At 55.0% G+C, this 21,827-nt stretch overlaps 3 protein-coding genes across 3 annotated transcripts in view; 2 read left to right on the plus strand and 1 right to left on the minus strand.

Annotated features, from left to right (window-relative positions):
- The first annotated feature begins 536 nt into the window (after positions 1-536).
- Positions 537-2,854, plus strand: LOC137444667 (immunoglobulin superfamily member 10-like). Its single transcript, XM_068145678.1, has 3 exons — positions 537-712; positions 1,559-1,688; positions 2,360-2,854. The coding sequence occupies exons 1-3, from the start codon at positions 537-539 to the stop codon at positions 2,852-2,854; spliced, it is 801 nt and encodes a 266-aa protein (XP_068001779.1).
- Positions 2,855-3,649: 795 nt separating this feature from the next.
- On the plus strand, positions 3,650-15,601 carry IGSF10 (immunoglobulin superfamily member 10). Its single transcript, XM_068144903.1, has 3 exons — positions 3,650-7,803; positions 9,626-10,538; positions 12,893-15,601. The coding sequence occupies exons 1-3, from the start codon at positions 3,729-3,731 to the stop codon at positions 14,793-14,795; spliced, it is 6,891 nt and encodes a 2,296-aa protein (XP_068001004.1). The 5' UTR covers positions 3,650-3,728; the 3' UTR covers positions 14,796-15,601.
- A 1,216-nt stretch (positions 15,602-16,817) lies between these two features.
- The window catches only part of MED12L (mediator complex subunit 12L), a 146,472-nt gene continuing 141,462 nt past the window's right edge, over positions 16,818-21,827 (minus strand). The window contains exons 41-44 of the mRNA XM_068144913.1: positions 20,855-21,011; positions 19,355-19,426; positions 18,424-18,505; positions 16,818-17,015 (exon numbers count right to left, since the gene is read on the minus strand). Of these exons, the coding sequence (XP_068001014.1) occupies positions 16,963-17,015; positions 18,424-18,505; positions 19,355-19,426; positions 20,855-21,011 (364 nt within the window). The 3' untranslated portion in view covers positions 16,818-16,962. The remainder of the gene's footprint in view (positions 17,016-18,423; positions 18,506-19,354; positions 19,427-20,854; positions 21,012-21,827) is intronic.

The following is a 21,827-nucleotide window of genomic DNA, read 5'->3' on the forward strand; positions in this document are numbered from 1 at the left end:
CAGCTGCCTCGGGGGTTAGCCCCAGACTAAGACTGCTGCGATAGGCAAGGCACAGCCCCACGGCACTCAGCATCCTGCAGACCCCTGTCCCTGTCTCCTCGGGTGTTCTCCTTGCCCCGTCTGCTCCCTAGCGACTCAGACATTTCCCAGGTGGAAAATGTTCCATTCCTCTGACCATGCCTGTGACCCTTCCCCAAAGCCTGCCTGGTTCCTCGGTGTCTCTTCAGCAATGAGGTGCCCGGAGCAGCCTCCTTTATCCATGGGGAGTGGGGGAGGCACAACTGATGGACTTGGTGGCAGTTACGCTTCATTGGCCAGCAAGGACAAACAGCTCAGATCCCGACAGATCTAAGTAGAAGCCCCGGAGCCCTGGGGGTGTTCCGTGGGTCGGGTTCTCTTTCAAGCTACACAATTCTTCTGCCGGCAGCTGAAACCTGAACACCTTCCCAGGCGCTGGTGTGCTGCGCTTTCCCTGGAGGAACCCGTGAAGGAAGGATGGCAGCATAGCGATGCCATCGTGTCACAGGATGGGGGCGATGCACAGAGCTGGGCTGGGCGCCTTCCTGACCCTCTGCCTGGCCACCCTTCCCTGCACCACGGCCTGTCCCCGGCTCTGTGCCTGCTATGTCCCCACCGAGGTGCACTGCACGTTCCGGTACTTCACAGCTGTCCCGCCGCGCATCCCTCCCGACGTGGAGCGCATCAACCTGGGGTATGTCCAAGCCTGAGCCTTCACACACTCTGACCAGTTGCCTTTCAGCACTCTGCAAAGCAATAATTGGGAGTTTCCAGATTCAGAATCGTAGAATCATGGAATTGTTTTGGTTAGAAAAGACCTTTAAGACCACAAGTCCAATCCTTATGGCCAGGTCACCACTGAATTGTGTCCCTCAGCACCACACTGAAACCCCTTCAAGGATGGGGACTCCATCAGTACCACACTGAAACCCCTTCAGGGATAGGGACTCCATCACTGTTCTGGCAGCCTGTCCCAGGCTTGACAGCCTTTGAGGGAAGAAATTGTGCCTTATGTCCAGCCTAAACCTCCCCTAGGAGAACTTTTCCCTTGTCCTGTCAATGCCCTGTCATTAACCAAAGCAGCAGATAGATCTTACAAGCTTGAGGTCTTGACCAGGAGGAAGCCCACACCCAAGCACCCTTGGCTTTACCTTGCTCTCCATGGACAGCAAAGGAGGCTCTTTTGTTCATGGACCTCTCTGGGATGCTGCAGGGTTGGGAAAGCCCTCCACTGAAAGAGGCATCAGTGTGTCACCAATCTCTGCCATCCTGGGAGCTCCTTGCTTTTCTGCCAAACCTGCACATCTGGGCAGTTGTTTTCCATCCCCACTCTGAACACACAAAGCTGCCCTGGGAAAGCTGCCAAATTCTGTGCTAGCAGGAAGGGAAGGACTTGAAATGTCACCTTAGCCACCAGCAGTGTTGTCAGCTTTGTGCATTTCCCCAGGGTTGTTATTTTGGGTTGGGTTGGTTGGTTTGAGAGCTCATGAAGCTGGGCTGGCTGACTGAAGCCAGCTCTGAGGTGTAACCTCCCTTGCAGCTACAACAGCTTGCTCCAGCTGACCAGAGTGGACTTTGCTGGCCTGGAGAAGCTGGAGTTACTGATGCTGCACAGCAATCAGATCAATGCCATCCCTGAGAAGGTCTTCAGTGATTTACATTCCCTTCAGGTAAGAGCTAAATGACTGATCCTCACAAGGAGACAACCTGCTCTGCATTTCTGCTTCTTGTGGCATCCAGGTGAAAGTTGAGAGCCTTCATGATCCAGTATTGGATTGGGAAATGTCCTTCCTTCCTTCCTCCCTCCATCCCTTTCCTTCCCTTCCATATTCTTTTAATGTTGTTAAGGTTGAAAAAGACTTCAAGGATCATCAGGTCCAACCTTCTGCCCAGCACCTCCATGACCACTAGCCTATGTCCCAGAGTGCCTTGTCCACTCGTTTGGACATCTCCAGGGATGGTGACTCCACCACCTCCTTGGGCAGCCTGACCACCATTACAGGAGAGAAGGTGTTCCTAATATCCAACCTAAACCTCCCCTGGTGCAGCTTGAGGCTGCTTCCTCCTGTCCTGTCATTAGTTACTTGGGAGAGGCAACCAACAGCATCACTCCAACCTCCTCTCAGGAAGCTGTACAGACCAACAAGGTCTCCTCTCAGCCTCCCCTTCTTCAGGCTAAACAATCCCAGCTCCCTCAGCCTCAAATTCCTCCAAGCTTTCTGTCAGGCACACCTACCACTGGGCTGCTGAAGCTCTTGACCATCAGTCACAGTTTGTTGGCAGCCTCATAACCCCCCCGGGAAGGGTTTGTGTTTCACACTTGCCACCTTCTCACCAACAGGTCTTAAAGATGAGCTATAACAAGGTCAGAGTACTCCAGCAGGACGCCTTCTATGGTCTGAAGAGCTTGGTCCGCTTGCACATGGACCACAACAGGATTGAATTTGTGAATCCCAACGTGTTCTATGGCCTCACCTCACTGAGGCTGGTGCACCTGGAAGGGAACCTCCTGAAGCAGCTCCACCCAGACACCTTTGTCACGCTGCGCTACAGCCAGCTCTTTGAGGTGTCCCTGGTGAAGCACATCTATCTGTCTGAGAACCTGCTGACTTCACTACCAGAAGAGATGTTCTCCTCCATGTCTGAGCTGGAGAGCCTTTACCTTCATGGAAACCCCTGGGCCTGTGACTGCAGTCTGCGGCGGTTTGCAGAGTGGGCAGCAGAGAGAGCAGGTGAGCCGAAGGCTTTGCTGATGGCTTCTGAATCACGAGCCAGCAGCTGGTTCTTCCTGGTCAAGGGACTTGTCCTTCACTTACTTACCCTCCCAGCAGACTGAAGCTGGGATTTCTGTAGCTCCAGGGAACCAGTATAAACAGATTGAGACCATTCAGCTTCTCAGCCTGAAGAACTTCAGTGGTTGTGGTCTTAACCCACTCCCAGTGCATCTTTCCTTAAATTAACGTTCTCCTTGCCCAGTGCAAAGCTGCTGTGCACCAGGAGAATCCACAGGGAGCAAGGAAGCTAATTTCTGTGTAACTGGCAGCAGGGAAGGCCACACTCTGCTTGATTCTTTGGACAAAAAACCAAGGGAGAGGTCTTGGGGAGTTTCTCTGCCACTGCCCTGGGCAGAGGCTGCACACAGCAGTGTGGTGGTACCCAGCTGCAGCCTGGGTCTCGGGGCAAAGCTGTGCCACATACCCCAGCAGAGTCCTGCTTGCATGCTGCAGAACCACTAGGACAGAGGAGCTCCAGGCTGAGCTGCAACAGCAGTGGTCCTTCACAGCAGCTTCATCAAAGAAAACTCACTGGGTTTCCAGGGTTACTTGAGGCTTTCCTAGGTTACTTTAGGGTGAACTTGGTTAGTATTTGATTGAAGGGAACACCTTGCTGGTCGCTTTATGGTGGTTTGGGGTTGGTTTGATAGTACTAAAGATGGTATCACAAAGCTCATTGCATTTTTGTTCCTTTCAGAGGTTATAAAGTGTAAAAAAGGCAGAAGTTCTGGTGCCCAGCAGTGCCCAGTTTGTGCCAGCCCCAGAAGTGGTAGAGGGAAGAGCTTAGTGGGCATTCCTTCTGCATCTCTGACTTGCTCTAAGCCAGCCATAGACGACTCCCTGAAGCTGAGGAACCTCTCGGTGCCCAGCGATGGGGATTTCAGCTCTGTGTCCGCCAGGGACTTCCTAGCTCCTATAGGATCCGTGGTGCTGAACATGACTGACCAGGCTGGAAGCCGAGGGGACTTGGTTTGCAGCCTCCAAAAGCCTCAAGAGATGTCTCCCATCTCCTTTGATGAAGATGCCAGCAGAACAGTTCTCAAGACATCCTTCTCGGCGGTCCTGGTGTGCGGCACTGACGCTGAGCACATCCAGCAGCTGTGGAGCATCCTGGCACTGTACAGCAATTCTCCCCTCAAACTGGAGAGGACTGTGCCTGCAGCTGGCCTGCCTGCTGCTAGTTACAGATACAGGCAGGTCCACCCCGACAAAGATGAACTTTTCACCAGCATAGAGGCTGAACTGAGGGCTGAGCCATCGTGGCTGATGCAGAGCCAAGTGGCACTGCAGCTTGACAGGACAGCCACCACCCTCACCACCCTGCACCTCCACTTCTCCACGGAGGCTCAGATTGTCTTGGCTGGTGCTGACAAAAAGCAGGCGAGAAGCAGCTGGACCCTCATCTCCAGGGACAACCAGACCCAAACAGAGCACACTGTTCTGGTTGGGGGCACGGTAGAACTGGAGTGCCAGGCAAGTGGAGAGCCAGCTCCTGCAGTAGAGTGGATCCTGGCTGATGGCAGCAAGGTGAGGGCTCCGTACCTCAGCGAGGACGGAAGGATCTCCGTGGTCGGGAGCGGAGCCCTCACACTGCGGCCAGCTGACACTTTTGACACAGGGCTGTACCACTGTGTCAGCACCAACGGGCACGATGCAGACACCCTGACCTTCAGGATCACTGTGGTGGATGCCCACGTGGAGCCCACCAGTGTGAATGGAGCCCAGCTGGCCGCAGCTGCTGGCAGCACACTCCACCTCCCCTGCACATCCAGCGCGGCTCCTGCCGCTGCTGTCAGCTGGGTGCTACCCCAGCAGGTGGTTCTGCAGCGCTCCCGAAGGAACAAACAGGTTCTTGACAACGGCACCTTGAGGATAGAAGGGGTGACAGAGAGGGACAGTGGCTACTTTAGGTGTGTGGCAGCCAACCAGTACGGTGTTGACCTTCTGGTCTTCCAAGTGCTGGTTAGGAAGGAGGGAGCCCCTCTGAAAGAAAAGCATGAAGCTGTGGGAGGATGGGAAGAGGGTGAGGGCTCTGGCAATGCCCTGCTGGCCTCTGCTACAACACAGACCCAGCCTTCAGCCACTCCACCTCCTTCAAGAGCTCATCAGGGCTCTGCTGCCTCAGCACCTAGCAGCAGGGCAGCACCAAGTGCACGTGAAAGGAGCAGCCCCAGGACCACGACTCACAGGCATTACAGGGACAGGACAAGCAGGCGGCTCAGAGGACGCCGGAGGCAGTTTGTGTCCTCGGCCAGGAGAGTCGATCCCCAGCGCTGGGCAGCCTTCCTGGAAAGGACAAAGAGGAACTCGACCCTGATGGAGAAACAAGGAGAAGTTGCAGCAAAACCACCTCCTCAAGTCCCTAAGTCCTCAGAAGTACCTGGGGATGAGGAGGAAGCATCTGGGGACCTCAGATCGCCAGAAGAAGAATTCATGATGCCAGTAACAGAGAGAGCCACTCTGTCACCTCTGGGGAGAGCAATGGGAAGTGTGAGAACTGAGGGGCCTGAGGTGACCACAAGTAACACTCCTGCCAGCAGAACCTCTCTTCTGGTTGCAGTCACTCCCTTGCCCTCTCCATTCTCACAGCCTGTGCCCTCTGACAGCAGAAAGCCACAAACCTATCTAATCCCTACAACTACAACCCCATGGGAAAGAGCTGATCCAAGTGAAACATCAGCAAATGATGCAAACCAATCAGCTGCAGCTGATGGAGCAACTAGAACAGCCAGACTCCTCCCTGCTGGGCAGAGGTGGGTCCCCACTGGGGAAAGCAATAACCAGCATTTAAACCCCATGTCTACAACACCCATGACAGATGTTACAGCCACCAGCAAGTCTGGGACTCCCCAAACCACAATGGAAAAGCTTTCTACTGACCCTGTTGGCAAGACTCCCACCCAAACAGGCCACCAAGTGTCTGTAGTGACAGTCAGTGAACCAAGCCCTGAATTTGATGACATTCATTTCTATCAGACTCAAGAACAAGTAACTCCTAAGCCACCAGAGGCCTCAGCTTCCATCATTCATCAGCAACCCCAGCTGGTGCAGGAGGCTGCAGCTCATACAGCCCAGGCCCAGCCGCAGCCCGGGAGACGAAGGAAAACCCCTGGCAGGAGACGAATTGTTCGACCAGGACGTGCTCCAAGTGAGAAGGAGCACAGCTCCACCTTGGGGAGGCCAGGCTCTGGGGCTGCAGGTGTTGTACTGAATGTGAAATATGTGCCAGATTTACCAGGCTTCGATCATCTGAGCAGCTCCATCAGCCCAGTTAGCCCAGAAGCACCTCTGTCCTCCCCCTCAACCGTCAATGTGCCGCTGGAACACCCCGTGGGGACTCCCCAGAGCACAGCCTTCCTCAGTGAGGAGAACGACAAACCCAGTGCAAAGCAGCAAGCTGCTCCAGCAGTCCTGCCCCTCAGAACAGAGGGCACCCAAGGTACTCCTCAGTGGCAGCTGGAGAGCAGTGCTCCATTTCAGACCAACACCAACAGAGTCCAAGCTTCTAGCCTCAAACTACCACTAATCCACCCTGCTGCTACTGCTACAGAAACCACACATACCTCAAGCACTAAGATACCTCCTACCCTCGACTCAGTACCCCCCAGCATTGAGCCTAGAACCTCACCAGAAGATTTCCAAAGAGGAAAAACAACTTGGGAACCTCTCTTTGAAAACAGGGCACCGAAAGAGGTTCTGAAGGAGCAGACAGATGTGTTTCCAGCACCAGAGGCATGGACCACACTACCTAAAACTACAGCAGCCTTGACCAAAAGGCCTCCTTTGCACTTTGTGCCTACTTCTACAGGTGGGAGTCACAGCAGTGGCTTCTTATCTTCAATCACCCCCATTCCTTCTGGCAATGGTGAGGCAGAACAACATCCTCCCACTACAGAGCCACATTCTTACCCTCATCCTGCAAGTAGCATGACCAAAGTTGTGGATGGAGAAAGTTTGAAGCCAACAGTTACACCAGTAACTGCTCCTCAAACCAACCCCAAAATCACCAAAAGCAAAGCATTCAGAGCAGGGAGGAAGAGAGGCCAGAGGAGGAAGAGACCTCCTAAAACATCTGCTCACAGCATGACTGTCAGCCACAGCACCCCAGCGAGTCCCCCAGGGAGCACAGCCACGCTGACTGTGACTGCAGCGGGATCATCACCTCTGCCTGCAGGTCCCACGCCTGCAGGTCCCACGCCTGCAGAACTTCTCTCTGCCAGTGCCAGCAGGGGCTTGGTGACAGGAACACCAGCACATAACACACCAGAGGCTCCTCAGCACGTACCCACAGCAGCCAGCCCCTTCACACCACAGGACACCCCATCCGTCACATCACCACGCGATGGTCATGCTGCCCAGAGCCCCACCGCACCGATCCAAACCACACCACGGCTTTCAGAGCCTCCCAGCACCACAGGCACACAACCTGCAGCAGCTGGGTCAGAACCTGCTCAGCAAATCAAAGCCACCACGATGGTGGGTGGAAAATCCTACCTGGAAATGGAAGAGAGCATTGCCCAAGAAGACCATGTAGCCCAGGACACCTCCACAGCAAGAAACAAGCCGAGGGCCAGTGCTGCTGCGAGCACAGACACCACTCCTCGCAGCACTCAGCATCCCACCCCACCACTGGCCGCAACAGAAGCTGTGCCACCCACACATACTGCAAGAACCACCCCACCTCCACGGCAGGAATCCAGCTTCTGGCAGAAGCCATCTGCTGAAGTCACAGAGGGAGCCAACCTGTCCCCCATCAGTGCCCTGACCATGCTGACCTCACCGCTGGTTGCAGCTCCACGGGGCAGGGATGAGGATGGTCCAGTCCAAGGCTGGTCTGAAAAGAGGCAAGATCAGGAACCTACCACCTTCAGCAGAAGTCACTTCTCCAAGCCCAGAATAATTGGAGGACAATCAGCTGCTTTTACTGTTCTGGCTAACTCAGATGCTTTCATTCCTTGTGAGGCTACTGGTAACCCACGTCCAACCATACACTGGACCAAGATAGCATCAGGTAAGCCTCTCCAGAAGGTACCTCCATGACAGCCCTGTAACTGGGAGATGTTTTGTGTGCCAGACTCAAGCACTGCTTCATCTAGGGGTGCCCTGAAGGAAACGAACTTGGAAAGAGTGACAACAGACATCCCAGGGCAGCCAGGGGAGGGTCATAGTGCTGGCTGTGGAACAGTACTTTAGGGAAAGAAGAAGGAGCTGCAGGGTTTAGCTGTAATTCTGTGCTGCTCATGAGAGGACTCCAGCATGTGCTGGGTGCTCCCTGCTGTTGCAGAGAATAGCATAGTACAGCATAGCATAGACCAGACCAGGTCCCCTGACACAGCTTGAGACTGTGTCCTCTTGTTCGGGTGCTGCTTGCCTGGGAGAAGAAACCAACCTCCACCTGGCTACAACCTCCCTTCAGGGAGTTGGAGAGAGCAAGAAGGTCTCCCCTGAGCCTCCTCTTCTCCAGGCTAAGCAACCCCAGCTCCCTCAGCCTCTCCTCACAGGGCTGTGCTCTAGATTCCTCCCCAGCCTCACTGCCCTTCTCTGGACACGTTCAAGTGTCTCAATGTCCTTCTCAAATAGAGGAGCCCAGAACTGGGCACAGATTGAGGTGGTCTCTAACCTCTGAGATGGTCTCTAAGCTCTCAGAGCCCTGCATTTTTTCCCTTGAAGAAGGCATTCTGCCAGCATTCACCCTTGGGAAAACCTGAAGATGTGACCCATCTGCCAGTGTTCTTGATGCCCAAAAGAAGCCCTCTGAGATAAGAGGCCAGCCCTCAGCCTCCCCTCACAGCTCCAAACCCCTCAGCAGCTTTGTTCCCCTTCGAGGCAAGCAAAAAGCCAACTCTGCCTGGTACCAAACCACCAGACCAAGGTAAAGCTACACCAGAGTATTTTTGAGGAACCAAAAGCTGGTCACAGCTGCACCCAAAGGGGGTTAGGGTGTGCAGAGCCCCATCTGCTGCATCCAAACTCTTACCTCTACTGAGGACTACATTTTGGGTTCGCTTCCACACTGGGTCACCGTACCTCCTAAAGGTTCCTACTTCTCCCTGTGGTGGGTTGAAAATTCCAGCCTCCCAGAATTAAATTTGCCAGACCAGCTCAGCTGGAAGCAAATGAAAGCTGTATTTACAAGCAAAACTACAACCTACAATGGATTGCAATGAATCTGTACAAAATAGACAGGATTTACAATATTGACAGGGGTCACCATCCCTGGAGGTGTTCAAAAAGGGATTGGACGTGGCACTTGGTGCCATGGTTTAGTAGTCATGAGGTCTTGGGTGACTGGTTAGGCTTAGATGATCTCTGGGGTCTTTTCCAACCTTACTGATTCTATAATTTACAATTCATGAACAGCACAAGCACCCCCCTGGCCAAAGAGCAGGGGAGCTGCTAATAGCTTCTCCCTCCCTGCCTCCCCCTTACCCCACCATGTACACAAAGGAACAAGTGAAAGAGCAGTGAGATGTTAGAACTTAGCCAAAGCAATGCAGCCAGGGTCAAGCAGAAGCCCAGCAGAAGCACAGAGTTGGTATCTCCCAGAGGGCAGAGGCAAAAAGAAGAGACAGATTGCTTTGCACACCCAGTTTGAGTTGAGAATCATCATCATCATTTTCCTTTTTTGCACCCAATAGTGATTTATTTACATTTCACCACTTTTCTGTTCCAAGACACAGCCCAAAACCACCACACTCCCTTGCTCTCCACCACCACCAGCAGCGCCCTGGGCAGGGTCGAGCGGGGCAGGGAAAGCGTTGGCTTGGGCTGGGCTGCAAGGGAGCAGCAGAGAGGTCCTGACCTGCTGCGCCGTTGTCTCCTTGCTTCCGCAGGGCCCGGTGCCACTGGAGGCCGTGGGGACGGCGGCAGGGACGGGCGGTGGCAGGTGTTTGCCAACGGCACGCTGGCCATCGCCCGGGCGGGGCTGGGGGACCGCGGGCAGTACCTCTGCACAGCCTCCAGCCCGCTGGGCACGGCGCGGCTCCTGCTCACCCTCTCGGTGGTGGCCTACCCGCCCCGCATCGCCGGGGCCAGGCGGCAGTTCTTCACCGCGCACTCCGGAGGGCCGGTGGCAGTGCAGTGCAGAGCCGAGGGCAGGCCTCCTCCCGCCATCTCCTGGGTTCTAGCCAACCAGACACGCATCTCCCACGCTTCCCCGGGCAGCACCAAAGCCCACGTGGAAGCGGACGGCACTCTGGTGATCCGGGAGGTCAGTGTCTACGACAGGGGCCTCTACACCTGCCTGGCTGAGAACCCGGCGGGCACCGACACGCTGGTGGTGAAGCTGCAGGTGGTGGCGGCACCGCCTGCCATCCTGGAGGAGAGGAGACAACGCCTCGAAGCAGCCCTGGGGGAAAGCCTGATGCTTCCCTGCACCGTGAAAGGCAACCCTCAGCCCAGCGTCCACTGGGTCCTCTTCGACGGCACGGTGGTGAAGCCTCTGCAGCTGGTGAAGGCCAAGCTGTTCCTCTTTGCCAACGGGACCCTGCACCTCAGCCACGCGGCCCCCTCCGACAGTGGCAACTACGAGTGCATAGCCACCAGCTCCACGGGCTCGGAGAGGAGGGTGGTGAGCCTGCTGGTGCAACGCAGGGACGCTCCGCCCAGGATCGCTGCCGCCTCGCAGGAGATGACTCGGCTGAGCTTTGGGGATAAGCTGCTCTTGAACTGCACTGCCACCGGCGAGCCAAAGCCCAGGATCATCTGGAGGTTACCCACCAAGGCAGTTGTTGACCAGTGGCACAGGTAGGAGTGTGGTAGGTTGAAAATTCCCCTTCCCCCCCCCCACCCCCTGACATTAAATTGCCAGGCCAGCCCAGGTGGAAGCAAATGAAGCTGTATTTACAAGCAAAACTACAATCTACAATGAAATGCAATCAATATATACAAAAGGTACAGTATTCACAGCTATTTACAGCTATTGACAAACAGCACAAGAACCACCCCCTGGCCAGAAACCAGGGGAGCTGCTAATAGCTTCCCACTCCCTGCCCCCCCTCCTTACCCCCCTGGACACAAAGGGCCAAGAGAAAAGAGCAGAGAGTTATTTTGTTAGCCAAAAGTTATTTGTCAGCCAAAAGAAGGAGCACAGCCAAGGTCAAGCAGAAGCAAGTGAAGTGTCTCCCAGAGCCAGGAAGCCAAAAGAGAGAGAAAGTTCACATAGCTAAGTTTTATATCTCTGAGCTGTCCAGTGGGATTGTTTTGAACTTGTCATATCTGGAGGTGTTTATGAGGAGACTGGATGAGGCACTTGGTGCTATGGTTTAGTTAATTAGATGGTGCTGGGTGACAGGCTGGACTTGATCTCAAAGGTCTTCTCTCCTCTCTCCTCTCCTCTCCTCACCTCTCCTCTTCTGTCTCCTCTCCTCTCCCTTCCCCTCCCTTCCCCTCCCCTCTTGTCCCCTCTTTTCTCTTCTCTCCTCTTCTCTTTTCTCTTCTCTCTTCTCTTCTGTCTCCTCTCCTCTCCCTTCCCCTCCCCTCCCCTCCCTTCCCCTCCCCTCCCCTCCTCTCCTCTCCTCTCTCCTCTCTTCCTTTTTACACCCAACAGTGACTTCTTTACATTCTACCACTTTCTGTTCAAGATCCATAAGAAAATGTTAAAGGCACAGCCTATAACTACCAGAAGGAGCCTTCTCCTTTCCCCACCTCTCTGAAATGTCTTTTCTGGTGCTCACAGAAGAGACCTCACTGAAACACTGTGAACAACATTAATGTCTAAACACTTCAGCGTGCTGGCACATCTGTGGCGGTGGCTTATTTTTGTATATCTAATAGAAGACCACAGCAGTTGTCTTGACTGGCTGAGGTCCTACCAACATGGGCACAAGCCAGGCTTAAGGAAACCGAGCTTGACAGGCTGAATTTTGGTCATTTTATTCTGTTGGGATTTAGGATGATTATCTCCATCCCTGGAGCTATTCAAGGTGAGGCTGGACAGGGCTCTGGGCACCCTGATCTAGTAGAGGATGTCCCTGCTGACTGCAGAGGGGGTTGGACTGGATGAACTTTGGAGGTCCCTTCCAACCCAGACCATTCTATGGTTCTGTGATTCTCTGAATTCTCAGTTTGTGCTAGGATGTGGTTTGCACCTTAATAAAAGCTTAAGCAAGGAAAGGGATTTCTCTGAGTACTTCCAGACCGTGGTGAGGCTTCTCCACACCACAGCTTCTAAAAACTGAGCATCAATCCCTGTCACTGATGACAGCCACACATACATCACCTTGTGCAGTGCCACCAGACATCTGAGGCACATCAACGGCTTCATCAGTGTTGAAACAGCTTTAGAACCATGTAGGCCAGAGACTGTGACTAGTGCTAGCACTGCCAGCTCAGCAGCCAGATGGTTGCAAGCCCTGGTGTTGGCAACATGCAAATGCTGACATCCAGAGCAATCAAACATTTGCATTTGTGGAAGTGAAAGGGTTAATATGGGCTGACAGCTGCCTGTGCTGCAGAGGAGGCTGGAGGTTTGGCACCTCAGAAAGGAGGAAAAGCTCTTTACAAGAGATTTGTGAGGTAGAACTCAGCAGGTAAGAGGCTTCATGCAGAAGAGGTGGGTAGAAAGGTAGACAGCCAAACCTACCTTTGAGGGACTCCTCCTGACAGCAACCTTTCACCTTTGCTTTGGAAGAGGCCCTCCCTGGACAGGATGGTCCCAGCAGGCTGAGGAGAACTCATAGCTGGGCTGAGGAGGCAGATACATGTCCACGTCCTGCTGTAGGAAGGGGAACCAGAGAACCACCACTGGGTGCCAAATGTCATTCTGGACAACCTGCAGCAGAGCAGCTGAGGGCAAGGGCCATGGGCACAAGGGAGAGGAGCAGAGGCTGGTAGGATGAAGTGGTTTGCTCACAGGAGAGTTTTCAGCAAGGCAGAGGTGGCACTGTGCAGCTTTGTGCAGCGATGCCAAGTCGGTGAGCAGGGCACATCCACCTCACTCTGAAGGCAGCAGGGCACAGCCTAGGGCTGGTGTGGGCACAGGGCCTCTGGAGAGACCTTCTCTACTGTATCATGCTGCTGCTAGTTCTGCCTGTCACAGCCAGTGCTCGGCTCCCCTTCTGCTCCCTGATCCTTTTCCTTCTTTTCTTCCCCCAAAACAGGATGGGAAGTCGAATCCATGTCTACCCTAATGGATCCCTGGCCATCGAGGCAGTCACCGAGAAGGATGCCGGTGACTATTTGTGTGTGGCAAGAAACCACCTGGGAGAGGACCTGACCCTGCTGCGAGTCAGCGTCGCAATGACCCCGGCCAAGATCGACCAGAAGCAGCACCTGAAGAAACTGGTGCCCTACGGGAAAGACTTCCGAGTGGACTGCAAGGCCTCCGGGTCCCCCGCACCAGAGATCTCCTGGGGCCTGCCGGATGGGACAGTGGTCAACAACGCCATGCTGGCAGACGACGGTGGGCACCGGGCCCACCCCTACATCCTGTTTGACAACGGCACCCTGTACCTGCAGACCGCCGGGGCAGCGGCAGGAGGGGACTACACCTGCTACGCTCAGAACACTCTGGGCAGAGACGAGATGAAGGTGCGAGTCACGGTGGTGGCGGCAGCCCCTCGGATCAAGCACGGCCACCAGACGCACCTCAGGGTGGAAGCCGGAGGCACGGCGCTGCTGGACTGCCAAGCTGCTGGGCAGCCCGAGCCAAAGATATTCTGGTTGCTACCTTCCGGCCAGACCATCTCCTCCTCAACAGCCAGGCACCTCCTGCACCCCGACGGCTCCCTGGCGGTCAGCCAGGTGAAGCTGGCGGATGCCGGGCAGTACCTGTGCGTGGCTCGGAACCCCGGCGGGGACGACACCAAGCTGTACAAGCTGGAGGTGGCGGCCAAGCCTCCCACCATCAACGGCCTGCATGTGGACAAAGCCATCAGGAAAGTGACAGCCGTGAGGCACACCAGGAAGCACATCGACTGCCGGGCGGAAGGCTCCCCTCCTCCTCAGATCATGTGGATCGTGCCCGGCAACATTTTCCTCACGGCTCCCTACTACGGCAGCCGGCTGATGGTGCACGAGAACGGGACCCTGGAGATCCGGAACGTCCGGGCCTCCGACGCGGCAGAGTTCGTCTGCGTGGTGCGGAACGAGGCAGGGGAGAGCAGGCTGCTGGTGCAGCTGGAGGTGGCTGAAATGCTCCGCAGACCCACCTTCAAAAACCCCTTCAACGAGAAGGTCACGGTGACACCGGGCAAAGCCACCACGCTGAACTGCTCCGTGGACGGACACCCTCCACCCGAGGTGAGCTGGATGCTGCCCAACGGCACGTGGTTCCCCAGGGGCATCAGCACTCCCCAGCTCCACACGGGGAGCGAGGGGACGCTCACCATCCGCAGCCCCTCCGCAGACACCGCGGGGAGGTACCGCTGTGCCGCCCGGAACCAGCTGGGCTACATTGAGAAGCTGATCGTGGTGGAGGTGGGCCGGAAGCCCAACATCCTCACCCGATCGGTGGGGCCAGTGAAGGCTGTCAGCGGGGAGCCGCTGGCACTGCACTGCCTGTCTGACGGCAGCCCCAAACCCAGCACCTCCTGGGTGCTGCCTACCGGGCAGGTGCTGGCTCACCCACAGGCTGGCAGGAGGCACATCCTGCTGGAGAACGGCACCTTGATCATCCGGGAGGCTGCTGCCCATGACGGGGGGGATTATGTGTGCAAGGTCCGCAGCGGCGCCGGAGAGGACTCCGTCACGGTTGCTGTCGCCGTGGTGGCCTTCCCCCCGCGGATCACCAGCAGGCCACCGCGCACCATCCACACCATGCCCGGCGCGGCGCTGCAGCTGCACTGCTCGGCGCTGGGAATACCCAAACCGGAGATCAGCTGGGAGCTGCCCGATGGCTCGGTGCTCTCCCCAGGCCACCGAGGCCAGGCAGCCGAACGGCTTCTCCCCCCGGGGACTTTACTCATCCGGAGTCCCCGGCCCTCGGACTCCGGCGTGTACAAGTGCACGGCCAGGAGCCGCCTGGGCAGCGATCTCGCCGTGACCTACCTGCACGTCATCTGAAGTGAGGGACGCAGCCCCACGGGTGGTGGCCAAGGCTGCAGCCAGGCTGAGCTTATCACAGGATCACACTACATTAGAGGTTGGAAGGAACCACCAGAGCTCATCCAGTCCAACCCCCTGCCAGAGCAGGAACACCCAGGGCAGCCTGCACAGGAATGCATCCAGGTGGGGGTTGAAAGTCTCCAGAGAAGGAGACTCCACAACCTCTCTGGGCAGCCCATTCCTACTTGAGCTGATCTCAAGTAGGTTTCACCCAAGGCAGTCATAGCCCTGCGAGGGTTCAGCCTGCAGAGACCGGGCAAGAAGAGAGAGGAAGAGCTTGGGGAACACCAGACCTGGCATCGGTTCATTCGGTGATCAAGCAGGTTTGACTCAAACCAAACTGCAGGCACTTCAGTTCTGCCAGCAAACAGTGGGTGTGACATGCTGGAAATGTACCTAGAGACCTTCAGAAAGCACAGACCTTTGCTTATTAGTTCAGTACTGTCCACCTTGTAGAACTACCAGGAGCATGGCTCACATACAGCAAGAGCATCCAAGAACCAAAGAGCAAGTTTGCCTGTGGGACAGGTCGACCTTCTTGGTGTGGTTGAACATTCAGTATGGGTTTTAATAAACATTCCCTGGTGAAACAAGTAGTGAAGTGTTGGTCGAGCTCTGCAACAGGTTGCCCTGGGAGGCTGTGGATGCCCCATTCCTGGAGGTGTTTAAGGCCAGGCTGGATGAGGCCTTGAGCAACCTGGGCTGGTGGAAGGTGTCCCTGCCCATGGCAGGGGGTGGTAACTAGATGCTCTTCAAGGTCCCTTCCAACCCAAACCATTCTATATGATTTCCTGTTCCCCACAGAAGAGCAGCAGAGCCCAGGCTGATGTTCAGTCCCTCTTAGGGTGCTGTGCTCTCCCTTCAGGGCTATGAAAATGATCAGGGGGTTGGAGCACCTCTGCTATGAGCACAGGCTGAGGGAGCTGGAGGTGTTCAGCCTGGAGAAGAGGAGGTTCCAGGGAGACCTAATAGTAGCCTGCCAGTACCTGAAGGGAGCTACAAGAAGGATGGGGAGAGACTGTTTGCAAAGGCCTGCAGGGACAGGACCAGGGGCAATGGCTTCAAACTAGAGAAAGGCAGATTTCGATTGGATGTCAGGAATGAGTTCTGCACCATGAGGGTGGTGGAACACTGGAACAGGTTGCCCCGGGAGATGGTTGAGGCTCCATCCCTAGAGATACTCAAGGTGAGGCTGGATGAGGCCCTGGGCAACCTGATCTAGTGGGGATGTCCCTGCTGAGTGCAGAAGGTTAGACTCGATGAGCTTTGGAGGTGCCTTCCAGCCTGGACCATTCTATGATTCAGAACCCAGCCCCAGGGACTGTGTGTCAAGAACAAGCATCAAAGACAGCTTCTTCCAGCAGGTTTTATTAACATTACACTGTGGCTTTTCATATAAACTCCAAGAAGTCCTAAATACAAGCAAATAAAAGCCACTTCAGCACCTTCTTACCACAATAAGAGCAAGAGGAAATTGGTAACCTTAACCAAATAGCTTTATAAAGTGCCTATGAAAAGTACAAATCAACACCATCTGAACTGATGCCTGCTTCTACCAACAAAGGGAGAGGTGAAGGTTCCCATGAACAAATGAACTCTGAACACCAAAAATGGGAAGTGCCTTTCAGTTCAGTAGTTTGGTCCAGTGCAGTTCTTTGGGAGGGGAAAAAAAAAGACAAAAAAAACCACCCCAACCCACCCTAAAACCCAAATAAAGATTAAAAATACCCTCCCCTCCCCCAAAAAACACCCAAAAGTGTTTCCCACAAACAAATAAGTCCAGAATTCTTTGTTCTTTTTTGTTTGTTTCCCTCTCCAAAGTAACAGGATCTAAAAAGCACCAAATTCATTCAATCTGCAATGACATTCTCCAGGAGGCCCCCAAGTCCAGCCATGGAAATCCAGTTAAATGCCAAAAAACCCCATGAATAAATACCCACCCACCCCCACCCCCCAGTCCCCAGCCCCTGCCTTGTCACATACTCACATCAACAGCAGCACAAAAAATAATGACTGAAACCAGGGGAGGAGGAAAGCCAAGCCTGCTTCCCAGCAATGCCCACTGCATTGGCTCCCCAGGGTGCTGTTCCTCAGGGCCAAGGTGAGAGCTGCCCTCCATCTCTGCTCAGAAGTGTGATGGGTGCCCATACTGGCTGCCCCCTGGCTGGGGCTGGTTACCTGATGGAGACAGCAAAGGGAGTGTTGGTGTCTCAGGACTCTCCTCTGCAGAGCTGCAGGCAAGTCCCTGTGTATGCAGCCAATAAATCACAGGCTCACAGGATGTCAGGGGCTGGAAGGGACCTCCAGAGACCTTCAGGTCCAACCCTCCTGCCAGAGCAGGGCCATAGAATCCAGCACAGGTCACACAGGAACACATCCAGATGGGGCTGGAAAGTCTCCAGAGGAGGAGACTCCACAGCCTCTCTGGGCAGCCTGCTCCAGTGCTCTGTGAGCCTCCCAGTGAAGAAGTTCCTCTTCATGTTGAGGTGGAACCTCCTGTGCTGGAGTTTCCATCCATTGCTCCTTGTCCTATCCCAGGGTGCAGCTGAGCAGAACCTGTCCCCTCCCTCCTGACCCCCAGCCCTCAGATATTGACAGACATTGATCAGATCCTCTCTCAGCCTTCTCCTCTCCAGACTAACCAGCCCCAGGGCTCTCAGCCTCTCCTCCCCAGGCAGTGCTGCAGTCCCTTCAGCCTCCATGCAGCCCTCCCTTGGACTCTCTCCAACAGATCCCTGTCCTTCCTGAACTGGGGAGCCCAGCACTGGATGCAGTATTCCAGTTGTGGCCTCACCAGGGCAGAGTAGAGGGAAATGAAAACCTCCCTGGATCTGCTGGACACACTCCTCCTAATGCACCCCAGGATCCCATTGGCTCTCCTCCCCACAAGGGCACATTGCTGTCCCATGCAGAACTAGCTGCCCACCAGTTATCCACTCCCCTCTGTAGCCAACCCCCACCAGAGGTGCTCAGCTCCTCGGGGGCTTTGCTGCAGCAGAACTTAAGGGGGCTACAGGAAAGCTGGGGAGGGATTTTTTAGGGTGTCAGGTAGGGATAGGACCAGGGGAAATGGAGCAGAACTAGAAATGGGAAGATTCAGATTGGATGTGAGGAAGAAGTTGTTCCCCAGGAGGGTGGTGAGAGACTGGCACAGGTTGCCCAGGGAGGTGGTGGAAGCCTCATGCCTGGAGGTTTTGAAGGCCAGGTTGGATGTGGCTGTGAGCAACCTGCTGTAGTGGGAGGTGTCCCTGGCCATGGCAGCAGAGCTGGAACTTGATGGTCCCTCGCAAGCCTTGAGTTTATAGAATCATGGGATGGTCAGAAGTGAGGGGAGAAAGCATGCAGCACACTGTGCCTGGGCCCCCAGCCCAAGTCCTGTTGGTGCTTCAGGCTTCTCTGGAGACCAACAACAATCATGGGCTGCACTAGCAGCAGGGTTCGGGGGAGTGCATCACTACTGGGGTGGGTCAGCCACTGTCAGTGGGTCAGTGATGTGTACATACAACAGGCAGAACACCTCCAGAAGGGCAACTCCACCATTCCTCCACACAGGTGGGTGGTCAGGGACATCCACACAGACACTCACTAGAGAGCTGCTTCTGCAGCTGCCGGACCAGCGCCGCCGTCTGCTGCTGCTGCTGGGTCTGCTGCAAGCCTTGCCTTGGGAACTGCAGAAGGAAGTGGAAGAGGAATGAACCAGGCACAGCACAAGTGTCACAGCAGGCAAATGTGGGAGCTGCCCCACCAGCTGCTGCTGGAGCTGGTGGAGCAGTGCTGAAGAAGGCAGGTGTGCCACCACCACGGGTCCTGACCAGCTCTTAAAGCACAGCAGGGACACATGGAGCACACTCAGAAATACAGAACCTCTCTTCATTCCCTCACATCTGACACATTTCCAGTCATGGAAAGCTCTGTGCTGATGATGAGGAGCCTGCAGGGGCTCAGGCTCTGGGATGGACACAAAATAGTAGGGGTTGGGAGGGACCTCTGGGGACCATCTTGGCTCTCCTATGAGGTTTATTCAAGATACAAAGAAAACCTCAAAAATGGATGGAAATTGTCTTTCAACAGCTATCAGACAAACTTCTTCCATTTATCCTTACTCCTGGCTCTTGGAAGCCACTTCTGAGCTTCTCCATCAGATCACACTGATGAATGCTTCTGAGCTCAGAAGCAATTGCAGCAGTCCTGTGTGTTCCCCAGTTTTCTCTAGGGTGAAAGGAAATGGCCTCAGGTTGCCCCAGGGCAGGTTTAGGTTGGACATTAGAAGAAACTTTTTCACTGGCTGGCACAGGCTACCCAGAGAGGTGGCACCTCTGGAGGCATTTCAAAGAGGCAGAGATGTGGTTTAGCACCAGACCTGGCTGGTTGGACACAATGACCTTAAAAGGTCTTTTCCAACCAAAACCATTCTATGATTCTATGGCTCTATAGCAAACCTTTCCTAGCCATCCTCACCCAGCTAAAGTATCTCTCCCTCACACTTCTCCAAGCCCTCCAGACTCATCTCTGCTTACCAAAGGCTGCTGTGGTTGCACAGGCTGGAGACCAAGAGTCTGCTGCTGCCCAGGCTGCTGCTGCTGCTGCAACTGGAAGGAGATGGCATTGAAAGACCAGAGACATGGCAACAGGTGGCCTTGGGAGTGACCCCCAGACAGGCAGTGCAGCTCCTCAGGGCTCTGCCCAGCACAGGAGCCAGGCAAACTTACAGCCCTGGGTACTGAGGGGCTCACTTGGGAGACAAGCCTGGCAGCTCTCCACATTCATCACCAGCCACAGCAACCCACCCAAAGACACAAACCCACCCAAAGACACAAACCCACCCAGAAGCTGGCAGATTTCACTTCCTACAGCACTGGCAGATGTAGCTAAAGAAGAGCTGGACAAGAACAGGCACAGGCAGCTGCTGCAGTCAAGTGAACACATGAAAATCCTCCCAGCCATCAGACAGCCATGGGAAGGATTCCCAATTTCCTTCCCCTGTACCCAGCCCTGCACCTTTAGCTGACAGACTGACAGCTACCTCCAAATTAAAAGTGTATCATCAAGCCAGAAGAGAAGATTGGGCCAGAGAGGCAGCAAGCCCTTGGCTTTGACTCCAGGCAGGGGAGGGCATAGCGTGCTCAGCTGGACTGCCCTCAAATCCTCCTGCTCCAGAGGCAGTCACAGCCCTGTACAACACAGGGACTGGACTCCACACCTGCCCAGTTGTCTTGTGGAGAGCCCCACAGCATTGGATTGCTGCCCTGGAGCACAAGCAGCCTGGGCTGCCAGCAGCAGGCTCTGCTGCTCCAGACCTGCAGGCATGTGTGAGCGGTGCCACACCAGCACATGGCATGGGGACATGTGCTGGCCCTGCCCTCTGGTGTGGGTGAGTCACAGTAATCACAGTGTCACAGGACATTAGAGGTTGGAAGGGACCTCCAGAGATCATCCAGTCCAACATCCCTGCAAAAAGCAAGAACACCCAGGGCAGACTGCACAGGAATGCATCCAGGGGGGTTGGAATCTCTCCAGAGGAGAAGGCTCCACAACCTCTCTGGGCAGCCTGCTCCAGGGCTCTGGCACCCTCACTGGAAAGAAGTTTCTCCTCATGTTGAGCTGAAACCTTCTGTGTTCAAGCTTGAACCTGTTGTTTCTTGTCTCACTACTGTGCACCACTGAAAAGAGCTTGGCCCCCTCCACTTGCCCCCCACCCCTCAGATACTGATAGACATTGATCAGATCCCTCTCAGCCTTCTCTTATCCAGACTAAACAGCCCCAGGGCTCTCAGTCTCTCTTCACAGGGGAGATGCTCAAGTCCCCTAAGCATCCTCCTGGCTCTCCCTTAGACTCTCTCCAGCAGGTCTCTGTCTCTCTTGAACTGGGGAGCCCAGAACTGGACACAGGGTTGCAGCTGTGGTCTCAGCAGGGCAGACTAGAGAGGTAGAAGAACTTCCCTAGCCCTGCTGGCCACATTTTTCTTGCTGCATCACCCAAAAGAGCTTGGTCCCCTCCTCTTGACACCCAGCCTCACCTGGAAGAGCCTCTGCTGTCGCATCTGCTGATGTCTCTGCCTCGCTGGCTCCGGTGGCAGTGGAACCGAGCTCAGGGCTGGGTGAGGACCTGCCGTGGGTGTCCCATCCAGGCCTCCTCCAACCAGGGCACTCTGCTGCAAGGGCTGGTGGCTCAGGCTGCTGGGAGAGAAGAACAAGGGGTTATACCTCACCTCCAGGCAGAGCACCAGCCAGTCCAGAAGCAGCCAACCCCAGGCTGCCACGAAGATGTGAAAGCTGCCACATGTTACAGGGAGAATGGATTGCTAAATGGGAATGCTCTGAAGAACAGCCTGTAAACAGGAGCCAGACTCCACTGCTGCCCAGGGGCTGGTGGAGGCACTAACAGGTTCCTCCTGATCCCAGCATTCAGCTCAGAGATTTTGCATTTCAAGCAAGAATTCAACCAGAGCACTAAAACCTCCTCCAGACCAAGAGACCTCACAGTTACCTTTCCATGAGTTTAGAATGGGTTGGAAAGGCCTGGTGATACCAAATCTGGTTATCTGGATCTGTGTGTGGTGAAACAGGACCCAGCAGCTGGCTTTAAATGAAGTCTGATGTTCTGCAGGCACACAGGACAGCTGGGCTGCAGCATGTGGCAAGGCCAACTTCAAACAAAAACTGAGTTAGGGGAGAAAACAGGAGGAAATTCCTCACAGAATGGTTTGGGTTGGAAGGGGCCTTGAAGAGCAGCTAGTTCCACCCCCCTCAGCCCAGGGGGGGGTTGCACCTCCCACCTTTCACCAGCCCAGGTTGCTCAAGGCCTCATCCAACCTGGCCTTGAACACCTCCAGGGAGGGGGCATCTACAACCCCTCTGGCCAACGTGTTCCAGTGTCTCCCCACCCTCACTGTCAGGAATTTCTTCCTCATCTCCAGCCTCAATCTTTCCTCTTCCAGTTCAAAGCCATTGCATCCCACCCCACCACCACCAGCTCAACAGAACATCAAG

This window comes from Melanerpes formicivorus, unplaced genomic scaffold (assembly GCF_026170545.1).
Source record: "Melanerpes formicivorus ecotype bairdi unplaced genomic scaffold, bMelFor1.0.p_v2 SCAF_12, whole genome shotgun sequence".
Taxonomy (NCBI): Eukaryota; Metazoa; Chordata; class Aves; order Piciformes; family Picidae; genus Melanerpes; species Melanerpes formicivorus.